We start from the raw sequence: 12,314 nt of genomic DNA on the forward strand, positions 1-12,314 counted from the left end.
AATATGTGAGGTAGAAACTAAATATTCAAAAGAAAATACTTTTTCTATTAAGCCCAGAATATTTATCTCCCTCCCCCCTCCAAACACATACACACACACACACACACACACACACACTCTCCTCCCTCTCTCTCTCTCTCTCTCTCTCTCTCTCTCTCTCTCTCTCTCTCTCTTTCCCTGCTCAGATCACTTTGGACTAATAATAACGATGATGATTACACAAGGAAGTCAAACATTTTTCTTAACTTTGATATATAAGATAAAGTTTTACCTTCTCAACGCAGTCATCAAAAAATGCCAATCCAGTGTCTTTATCGCTTACAAAACTGCATTCTTCAATGAAACGAATAAAAATTTGTGTTTTGGATAAAAGGGTATAGAATTTTGTATAGGCACGATCTCGACTTTTTATAAATCCTGAAAACAAAATTATGATTAAACTCAGTTTTAAAGTGAAACTAAACAAACTTTTTTTTTTTGTCTTTTTTGGTGGTACTCGGGATTGAACCCAGGGGCATTCTATCTCTGAGCTACACTTGCAGCCCAATTTTATTTTTTACTTGGAAACAGGATCCTACTAACTTGGAGAGGGCCTTGCTAAGTTTGCAAGGCTGGCTTCAAACCTGTAATCCTCCTGTCTTAACCTCTCAAGTACTGGGATTATAAACATGCACCACCATGCCTGGCCATAAGCATTTTAAATTTATACTGATCTATATTGCATTCTCTTTATACAAATCTGCTTCTTTTTTTTTCTTTTTTATTTGAAACAAAGTTTGATCATGTTGCTGAGGGTCTGCCTAGGTTTCCAAGGCTGCCCTTGAACCTGGGATCCTCCTGTCTCAGACTCCAAAGCACTAGGATTACACGCATGTGCCAGTATGCCCAATTTAAAATCCAGTTTTATAAAAGCACCAAGTAATTCTATATAGCTCTTTTTGCCTGGTTCAACAAAATAAAACACTGAACCATTACCACCTTGATTAAAATCTATAGCCCTGAGGAACCTGTTGAACCAAAGCTCTCCAGTAGAAATGTCTCTCTCATATTCTTGAAAGCCAATGAGCAAAATCCAAAAACCATCCATTCTTCTGCAATGGTGCAAGACCATTTTTCCTAAATGTCTTATAAAAACTTATGCTCAGCCAGGCGTGGTGACCCACACTTGTAATCCCAGCGCTTGGGAGGCTGAAGCCAGCAGCTACTTAGTGAAGTTCTCAGCAACTTAGTGAGACCCTGTTTCCAAATAAAATAGAAAATAGCTCTGGGAGTATAGCCCAGAGGTAGAAAAGCCTCTGGGTTCCACCCCCAATAACACACACACACACACACACACACACACACACATACACACACACACCTTGCTCACACAAAACTATGCTCAGTTAAAGTTAAAAAATCTGGTCAAACCACCATTTCCCTATTAATCATAGTTGCTTATTTATGAAGGAAATATTCTCATTTGCTGAAGACCCAGATGCTTAGTTCAAAGTCTCTTCTAATTCCTAACATTATCATTTTTCTATAACCACAAGCAAAAACATACAACACAGGGTCTTAAATCCTATGGTTTATCCCAATTCAATCTCTAACTTCTACACAATAGTAATGCTTCTTAGATTTCTGCTAGTATTCAAAACAGCTATGCCTCCTAAGTCTCTAATTTTCATATCACCCTCAGCCCCATTATTCCCGCCTATATGGTTTGTTTCTACAAAGTTACTTCCACCAAGCATTTGTTTTGGGTTTTTTTGTTTGTTTGTTTTGGAAAAGAGTAGGAGTGAAGATGGTGGGCAAACAGGCTCACTGAAACCTCCAATTCACAGATCCTTCTTCCTGCACCTCCTGTCTTCACTTTTCTGCCTATCCAATATTGATTCCATGTCTATATCCATTATTTCAATTACTTTCTTAAGAGTCAGTACTCTCAACTCTTGCTCCTTTTGTCTTTTTAATCAAACACACGTAATATAATCCAGCCCTAGAGGAATGTGCTGCCTTTCTCTGAATCTCTATTAGGATGGCTGAACACAAGAACACAAGGGGAGGGGAAAAATAACTTCCACGAGTAGACACTGATCAGCAATCCTACAACTTCCCTCCTCCTCCTCCTCCTTCTTCCTCCTCCTCCTCTTCCTCTTCTCCTTTCTCTCTCCCTCTCTCTCCTTTTTTTGTTCAGCAACCCTACAACTTAATTTCCTTCTACTCCTTTCCTCCCTTACTTTTTCTTTTCTTTTTTTTTTTTGGGGGGGGTTGGTGGTACCATGGACTGAACCCAGGGGGCATACTACCTCTGAGCTACAGTCCCATCTCTATTTTATTTTTTATTTTGAAACAGTGTCTCACTAAGTTGCAGAAGGCCAGACTAAGTTGCTAAAGCAAGCAGGGAACCTGGATCTTCCTATCTCAGCCTGGCAAGTACTGGGATTACAAGAGCGCACACCACTGTGCCTAGCTAGTCGACTCATGCTTTCACAAACTTTCAATTTTTGTTTTGTTTTGTTTTGTTTTGGTGGTACTGGGGATGGAACCCAGGGGCCTTCTACCTCCAGGCTACATTCCCAGACCTATTTTATATTTTTTATTTGGAAACAGGGTCTCTTAGGCCAGCTGAGGCTGGCTTCGAACCTGAGCGATCCTCCTGTCTCAGCCTCCCAAGCACAGGGATTACAAGCGTGCGCCACCACGCCGGGCTATCTTCCAATTTTTAAATGTTCTTCCTCTATGCCTTCATCCCCTGTCCTCAAATGAGCAAACCTTATCTTACACAGAAAATGAAAATAATTGAACTACCTACATTATCTCATAAAAAAATCTTTTGACAATGGCCTTCCTCATTGTACCTCTGACCTACATCCCCAGCACATTTTTTTATTCTTTTTTTTTTTTTTTTTGGTGGTACTGGGGGTGGAACCCAGAGGCTTTCTACCTCCGGGCTATACTCCCAGACTTATTTTATATTTTATTTGGAAACAGGGTCTCACTTATCGTCCCCTAAGACTCCGACCCGCAGGGGCTTAGAGAACGACACAGACACCTCTTCAGCTGAAATATGAATTCTTCTTTAATGGATCCTTAATATGTCTCTTCTTCCTTCTTCTCTATGCGTACAACAAACACAATATATATCAGCATCATAATCCCTCCCTCTATTCCCTACCAACCCCAAACTTCCACAGCTAGGGCATGCACATTTCTGACTTTCTAATAGGCAGACTGGTGGCAACATGAGGCTTTGCGTCACTGATCATTCTGCAGACACGTAGCAGGGCACACTGCGCATGCTCAAGGAGACGTCCATCTTATGAGTCTCATGACTTGGCTGCAAGCCTAGGCGCCATCTTGAATCCACGCTGGCAACAAGCCTGGGTGCCATCTCGGTCCAGCCGAGTGGGCCCCGACACTCACTAAGTTGCTGAGAGCCTCACTAAGTAGCTGAGACTGGTTTCGAACCTGTGCAATCCTCCTGTCTCAACCTCCCAAGCGCGGGGATTACAGGTGTGCGCCACCACACCCGGCTTTTATTCTTTATTTTGAAACAGGGTCTTACTGAATCGTGGAGAGCCTCACTAAGTAGCTGAGGCTGGTCTCAAATCTGCAACCCTCATGTCTCAGCCTCCCAAATCCTGGGATTACAAGTGTGTACCACCACACCCAGCTGGCCCTCCTTATATCACAGGACAAGCCCATTATATGAGTTTGGGATTTTGGCTCCTCCAATATTCTTAGGATAATCTTCCTCTCTATTAGCTACTTATCAGTATACTTAAGTATTTTTTTATTTACACACACACACACACACACACACACACACACTCCCCTTACATTTCTTTAACAACTGATCACACTCTACCTTTTTCTATGTTTCCACTTCTCAATAAAGATGTCATCATTCACTTGGTTGTTAAAGATAAAACATTCAAAGGTGCTCCTAACATCTCCTTCTACCTCACAATGCATATCAAGTCACCCAGTTCTAGTCAACTTACCTCTGGAAGTCACTTTTCTATTCATACTACCTCCAGCTAATCTGAGCAACTTCCATTAATCACTGGAACCAATGCATGAACTTCCTAATTTATAGATTCATACTTTAATCTTCAGTGCCTCCAATGCTATCTCTTCGTAGGATACAAAGAGATTTTTTTAAACACCCAACAAGTGATTTTTAAAATAAATGCAAATCCTAGCCAGGCATGGTGCCACACGCTTGTAATCCCAGCGCTTGGGAGACTAAGACAGGAAGATCGCACAGGTTCGAAGCCAGCCTTAGCTACTGAGTGAGGCTCTTAGCAAGTTAGTGAGACCCTGTTTCCAAATAAAGTATAAAATAGCTTTGGGAGTATAGCCCAGAAGTAGAAAAGTCCCTAGGTTCCACACCCAGTACCCACACACACAAAAAAATTTAATTAATTTTAAAAATGCAAATCCTTTCCTACTTAGGTATCTTTCAAAGGCTTTCAATTACTCAGGATAAAGGTTGAAACCTTAATTAATCCTAAAAGATATAGCCTGGCTAATGCTCCAATTTTAAAACATGATTTTTGACCCACTTTTCTATTTTTTCTTTGATGCTTCAATAAATTTTACATGTGGTCCTCACCCCTACCACCATTCCCGCCTGACTCCAACCCAAGAGATACCAATTAGTAAAGAAATTATTTAATAAAATAGAAATAAAATGGCCTGGTGAGGTGGCACAAACCTGTAATTCCAGTGATTTGGGAGATCAGACAGAAAGATCACAAGTTAAGATCCAACCTGGGCAACAAAGTGAAACCCTGTCTCAAAATAAAATTTGAAGCCAGCTGTGGTGACATACATCCCAGTACTTGAGAGGCTGAGACAGGAAGATTTTAAGGTCAAGGCCAATCTCAGCAATTTAGTAAGGCTCTCAACAACTTAGCGAGACCTTATTTCAAAATGAAAACATAAACGAAGCTGGGTGACACGGACCTGTAATACCAGTACTTGCAAGGAGGAGACAAGAAAAATTCGAGGACAGCCTTAGCAATTAGACTCTCATCAATTAAATGAAACCATGTTTCAAAATAAAAATAGAATAGGACTGAGAGAAGAGGTAGGAGGTAGAATGCCCAAGGTTCAATCCTCAGTACCACAAAAAAATAAATAAACCAGGAGTGGTGGCGCACATCTGTAACCCCAGTACTTGGGAGGCTGAGACAGGAGGACCACAAGTTTGCCATGTGCAGGTTAGAGGCCAGCCTCAGCGAGTAGCGAGACTCTCGTCAACCCATATAAACCTCATTTAAAAAAAAAAAAAAAAAGTGCCTGGAGTATAACTCAGAGGTTAGAATGCCCATGGGGTTCAATCCCCAGTACCACAAAATAAATAAATTAATTAATTAAAAATAAATAAACCATGCGTGATGGCACATAACCAATCCCAGTAATTGAGAGGCTGAGATAGGGTTAGAAGGCTCCCATTTCATGAGACTCTCTACAACTTAGTAAGACCCTGTTTCAAAGAAAAAATAAAATAGGCCTAGGGGTATATTCCAGAGCTAGAACACCCCTAGGTTCAATGCCTATATATTAAAAAATAAATAAATAAAATTTGGTGGTACTAGGTATAGAACTCAAAGGCACTGCACCTCCAAGCTCCACCTCCAGCCCTATTTTTAAACTTTTATTTTGAAACAGGGTCTTGATAGGTTGATGAAACTCGTACTACTTGCTGAGGCTGCCCTCTAACTTGCAATCTTACAGTTTTAGCTTCCCAAGTACTGGGATTACAGGCGTGGGCCACCACACTTGGCTATATATATTTTTTTTGGGAGGGGGCAATACTGGGGATAGAATCCAAGGGTATTCTACTTCTACGCTACATCCCTAGCTCTATTTTTTAATTCTTTATTTGGAAACAGGGTCTCACTAAATTTCAAAGGGCCTCACTAAGTAGCTGAGGCTGTCCATGATCTGCGAACCATGATCCTCCTGTCTCAGCCTCCCAAATGCTAGGATTACAAGTGTGTGTCACCATGCCCAGCTTGCTTAAAATAAAACTTTTAAAGAGCTGGGACTGTAGCTCAGTGGTGGAGTGCTTGAGGCCCCTATTCAATCCCTGGTACTACAATCAATACATACATACATATATACAAACATACATAAAACTTAAAAGGGCCAAAGTTGTAGCTCAAAGGTAATGTACCCCAAGGTTCAATTTCCTGTAGCACACCAAAAATTTAAAAACTAATTTGATTATATGTTGAAATTATAGCATTTTGGATATATTAGAGAAAGCATATTGTTAAAATTAATTTCCCAGGAGTGGTGATGCACAACTGTAATCCTAATACTTGGGAGGCTTAGGCAAGAGGATCACAGGTTTGTGGCCAGCCTCAGCAACTTAGTAAGATCCTATTTCAAAATAAAAAATAAAAGCCAGGCATGGTGGCACACTCTTGTAATCCCAGTAGTTGGGAGTCTGAGACAAGAGGATTAGAAGTTCAAGGACAGCCTCCACAAGTAGTGAGACTCAAATTTTTTTGAGGCCCTTTGCAATTTACTGAGACCCTGTTTCCAAATAAAGAATTAAAAAAATAGAGCTATTGAGATCATGTTTCAAAAACAGAAAAAATAAAATAGGGCTGGAGGTATAGCTCAGAGGTAGAATGTCCCTGAGTTCAATCCCTAGTACCACAATAATAAATAAATTAATTAATTAATTAAATACATGGATGAAGCTATAGTTCAGTGGTAGAACCTCTTAGTTCAATCTCTATACACAAAAGAAAAAAATTAATTTCCCTTATTTCTTACTTTTTTATTGTGGCTACTAAAATTATATATGTAGCTCTAATTATATTCCTACTGGTCAGTGAAGCTCTTGATCCTATCACAAGTTTATAGGAAATATATACATAATATATCATAAAGAAGTGTTGATAACACAAGGAGACAATTAGTCAAAACCACATTTAAATCCGGGAAATTCTAATGGAAACAATACAGTTTAAGGGGATATTCGGAGAAGAGGAAAGGGAAAAGAATGAAAGAAAAAAAGGAGAGGAAAGGAAAGGAAGAAGGGAAAAAGGGAAGAAAAGATTGCTAATATATCCAAAAGTAGCTAATTAATGACAAAAACATAATTCTTAACCAGGTGTGGTGGCACACACTTGTAATCCCAGTACTTGAGGGGTTGAAAAAGGAGGATTGTGGGTTTAAGGTCAGCCCCAGCATCTTAGCAAGGCCCTCAGTAACTTAGTGAGACCTTGTTTCAAAGTAAAATACGGCTGGAGGTATAGCTCAGAGGTAGAATGCCCCTGGGTTCAATCTGCAGTTTCATAAAACAAAAAATATAATTCCTAAAACAACACATCCTAAAAAGAATTAGTGTATGTTTTGCTAGAAAGAGGTTATATTCAAAAACTGGTGCTGGAAGTGGTGGCACACACTTGTAATCCCAGCATTCAGGAGGCAGAGACAGGAAGATCAGGATTCGAGGACAGCCTCAGCTACTTAGTGAGGCCCTTTTCAACTCAGTGAGACCCTGTTTCAAAATAAAGACTAAAAAAATAAAGCTAAGAGTATAGCTCGAGGGTAGAATGCTTCTGGGTTCCATCCCCAATACCACAAAAACAAAAAAAACTAGTTGCTTCATTCCACAAAATAATTATTTGGGAATCTTTCTAAGCCAAGAGTGTAAAAATTCAAGAACTATACAAAACTAAAAAGGATAACTCAAGGCAAATCACCAAGCTTTATTTTACTAAGGTACTAAGGTATTGACTATATAGTATTATAAATATAAATACCACCCTTGACTTTTCATGATTTTTTTTCCCAGAACCAGGGATTGAACCCAGGGGCATTCTACCTCCAAGTTATACCTCCAGCCCCCCCCCCTTTTTTTTTTTGAATCAGTGTCTCACTAAGTTACAGAGGGCCTCACTAAGTAGCCAAGGCTGTCTGTGAACCTGTTGATTGTCCTGTCTCCTCATCCCAAGAAGTGGGATTATAAGCATGCGCCACCAGGCTGGGCTTTCATGTTGATTTTTTTTTATTTTGCTTTTAGGATTTTTAAAAACCTCCAGTTTCTCAGGAAAATAATAGGGTATGGAAATTAAAAGAAATTTTCTATTCATAGAGCTTCCTCACAATTGCATGTAAGCTTGTTTTATTGTAATATAAATTTCTAAGAACTTTGGTGACTATTTCTTGGCACCAATAACAAATAGGAAATATCAAGCTGGGCATGGTGCCACATGCTTGTAATCCCATCATTTGGGAGGCTGAGACAAGAGAATCACGGTTCACAGACAACCTCAGCTATTTAATGAGGCCCACTGCAACTCAGTGAGACCCTGATTCAAAATAAAAAATTGGCCAGGCGTGGTGGCTCATGCTTGTAATCCCAGCATTCGGGAGGCAGACACTGGAGGATCTTGGTTTGCAGACAGCCTCAGCTTCTTAGTGAGACTCTTCACAATTCAGTGAGACCGTTTCAAAAAAAAAAAAAAAAACTAACTAAAAAAATAGGGCTGGGGGTGTAGCTAGGAGGTAGAATGTCCCTGGGTTCCATCCCCAGGAAAGAAAAGAAAAGAAAAGAAAAGAAAAGAAAAGAAAAGAGAAGAGAAGAGAAGAGAAGAGAAGAGAAGAAAAGAAAAGAAAAGAAAAGAAAAGAAAAGAAAAGAAAGAAAGAAAGAAAGAGGGCTGGGTATATCTCAGAGGTAAAATGTCCCTGGGTTCCATCCTCAGTACTATAAAAAGAAACAAAACAAAACAAAACAAAACAAAAAATCAGCTGGACATGGTAGCACACGCGTGTAATCCCAGCATTTGGGAGGCTGAGACAGGAGGATAGCAGTTGGAGGATAGCCTCAGCTACTTAGTGAGGCTCTTTGTAACTCAGTGAGACTGTTTCAAAATAAAGAATAAAAAAATAGGGCTGGGGGTATAGCTTGGAGGTTGAATGCCTGTGGGTTACATCCCTAGTACTGCAAAAAGACAAAAAAAAAACAAACACAAAAATCACTGTATTTTGAATGCCACTTACCCTGTCGATCAAACAATGAATCTACAGCTGTGGCTTTATTTGAAGGAGCCTCTGTGATTGGTCTGAGATATGTTCTATATCCTTTTAATATAGATGCCATAAATCGCAAAAATGCCTCTTGAATTTCCATCTCAAGTTGAGTTGTCTTTTTTTCCCAAGAGAAATCTGCTTCAATGGGTGTCATCTCGATTGCTGAACCTTCTTGAGTTTTTCGATGAACTGATAAAGTAAAAACAAAAATTTGCAGTATATATAACATCTATATACATATATTTATTTGATTGGATAAGAAAACAGTAAAAATAAACCCCACCACTTCTTAAAATTCCTTTCTGCATTAACATAAACAGATCACTGACAGAGGATAGCAGGGAGGCTCAAACAAGCAGAGCACAGAATTTATTTTTTTATTTATATGTGTGTGTGTGTGTGTGTGTGTGTGTGTGTTACTGGGATTAGAACACAGGGGCTTTCCTACCTCCGGACTACACTCTCAGATGTATTTTTTTATATTTTATTTGGAAAAAGGGTCTTACTAAGTTGCTGAGAGCCTAAGTAGCTGAGGCTGGCTTCAAACCTGTGCGATCTTCCTGTCTCAAACTCCCAAGTGCTAGGATTACTATCGGGAGCCACCAGGCCCGGCTCTAGAGCACAGAATTTGCTAAAAAAAAAAAAAAAAAAAAATCAGCCAAGCACATTGGCACATGCTATCCAGGTAGGAAGATCACAAGGTTGAGGCCAGTCTGGGTATCTTAGTGAGACACTATCTCAAAATAAAAAGTGAAAAAAGCTGTGGAGATAGCTCAGTGGTAAAGTGGTAAAGCAACCCTGAATTCAATACCCAGGACAAGGAAAAAAAAATCATTAGTTACACATTAATTTCATTATAATCTTGATATGTATAATTAACTCTTTTTAAGTACAATAAAATTATGTTTAAATTTAAGAAGAATTTTCTCATGTTTCTTCTTTAAAAGTATTCCTGCTGGGCGTGGTGGCGCACGCTTGTAATCCCAGCATTTGGGAGGTTGAGACAGAAGGATCGTGGTTCGCAGACAGCCTCGGCTACTTAGGCCCTTTGCAACTCAGAGAGACCTTGTTTCAAAATAAAGAATAAAAATTAGGGCTGGGGGTGTAGCTCAGAGGTAGAATGCCCCTAGATTCCATTCCCAGTACCACAAGAAAAAAAGAAAGTATTCCTTTTGTGGGCTGACCCTCAAATTCTCAAAACAGTTTCCTCACAATTACCTGAAGATAACCGGGGATATATTTTTTTTAAGGTGCTAAGTAGATTTTTGCATGGCTTTTTAGGAAGCTGCTTCCAGTTCATGTTCTTCTTTTCATCCGATCTATAAACAAGAACATAATTAGTAAAATATTACTTATAATGCTGTTATGAAATAAAAATTATGTCAAACATAAAAAGAAAAAAGGTATTTTTACTGCAGTTATGATTGATATAGTGAATAAGTGGGTTCTCAAGGACATTCTCTTTTCATTTCACTCCAACTCAGTCAAACCTGCTGACTTCGCCTGGCATGGTGGCGCATACTTGTAATCCCAGCATTCGGTAGGCTGAAACCAGAGGATCGAGGTTCGCAGCCAACTTCAGCTACTTAATGAGTCCCTTTGCAACTCATTGAGTCAGGTTCGAAGCCAGTCTCAGCTGGCTTAAGAGACCCTGTTTCCAAATAAAATATAAAATAGGTCTGGGAGTGTAGCCTTGGGTAGAAGGCCCCTGGGTTCCATCCTCAGTACCACCAAAAAATAAAAAAAATAAAAAAGAAGGAAGGAAGGAAAAAAAAAATAGGGCTGGGGGTGTAGCTCAGAGGTAGAATGCCTCTGGGTTCCATCCCAAGTACAGAAAAAAAAAAAAAAAATCTACAGACTTCAAAGTAACTCTCCAACATAAATTTTCTGAATACAGTACGAAAGTTTTATTTCAAAATTAACATTTTAAAATTACAGCATTTTAAGTGTTGGATATAATTGACATGAGACTTCAAACTACTTATTGGTAGGCTTCTAAAATATTACATATCCAAATTGTGAGACTAGAATTTAGCCCACTATGTGGCATCATAGTATACCAAAACTTAAGTATAATATGTAATATATAATTATATAATGCATAATTAAATACTAATGATTATATAATATGTACTATGATATAATATTAATATAATAATATAAACTCTAGATTATTTCCTACCTATTTTAATTATACCTGTGTCAAATTCATTTAAATATTCAGAGAATTAAAAACCTCAGATTTAGTGGTTAAATGAAGATTAACAGTACATTTAGTTCAGGGCAAGTTTTTAATTTTTTTTTGTGTGTGTGTGGTACTGGGGTTCCTGGACACCCTTCTACCTCTGGGCTACACTCCCAGACATATATATATAATTTCATATTTGGAAACAGGGTCTCTTAAGCTAGAGAGGCTGGCTTCAAACCTGCGCGATCCTCCTGTCTGTCTCTGCCTCCTAAGTGCGGGAAATACAAGCATGCGATACCACGCCCAGCTTAATTTTTAATTTTTAAGGGGCCAGCATGGTGGTGCACGCTTATAATCCCAGCACTTGGGAGACAGAGACCAGTATCACTGTTCGTGACAGCCTCTGCTACTTAGGGAGGCCCTTCACAACTCAGTGAAACCCTGTTTCAAAAATAAGGCTAAAAACTAGGGCTGGGGGTGGAGCTCAGAGGTACAATGCCCTGTGTTCTATACCCGGTACTGAAAAAAAAAAAAAAAAGGGCTAAGGGTATAGCTCCAAGGCAGAATGCCCAAAGGCTCAAGCCCCAGTATTATCAAGCAAACAAACTCACTTATCATCTATCTAGAAATAGAAAACTCCCTTAAATGTATTATTAAGCAATTAAATCTACGAGATAGGGATGGCAACTTTTACTCTCCACAACAAAGTAAAGTTTTAGGCTTTGACTATTCAAATGTGTGCTCTTATACCATAAAAGCAGCCAAAGACCATATGTAAATGAATGAATGTGACTGACTATTTATTTATTTATTTTGCAGTACTGGGGGTGGGACCCAGGGGAATTCTACCCTTGAGCTACATCCCCCGCCCTATATTTTTTTCTTCTCCTTCTCCTTCTTCTTCTTCTTTTTTTTTTTTTTTTTTTTTTTGGTGCTACTGGGGGTGGAACCCAGGGGCTTTTCTACCTCTGGGCTATTCTCCCAGATCTATTTTATACTTTATTTGGAAACAGGGTCTCACTAAGTTGCTGAGAGCTTCACTAAGTAGCTGAGGCTGGCTTCGAACCTGTGTGATCC

The 12,314-nt window shown here is 39.2% G+C and overlaps 1 protein-coding gene across 11 annotated transcripts in view; it reads right to left on the reverse strand.

Annotated features, from left to right (window-relative positions):
* Positions 1-12,314, reverse strand: part of DENND4C (DENN domain containing 4C) — a gene marked incomplete at both ends in the record, with an annotated part of 121,895 nt that overhangs the window by 77,384 nt on the left and 32,197 nt on the right. For 10 of the 11 annotated variants that reach the window (XM_080709179.1, XM_080709186.1, XM_080709187.1 and 7 more), the window contains 3 exons: positions 272-417; positions 9,020-9,238; positions 10,268-10,368. The exons of the other annotated variant lie outside the window; for it this stretch is intronic. In XM_080709179.1, coding sequence (XP_080565305.1) covers positions 272-417; positions 9,020-9,238; positions 10,268-10,368 — 466 coding nt within the window. The remainder of the gene's footprint in view (positions 1-271; positions 418-9,019; positions 9,239-10,267; positions 10,369-12,314) is intronic. 11 annotated transcript variants of the gene reach the window in all.

Source organism: Muscardinus avellanarius (assembly GCF_963383645.1).
Source record: "Muscardinus avellanarius genome assembly, chromosome: 13".
NCBI classification, from domain to species: Eukaryota; Metazoa; Chordata; class Mammalia; order Rodentia; family Gliridae; genus Muscardinus; species Muscardinus avellanarius.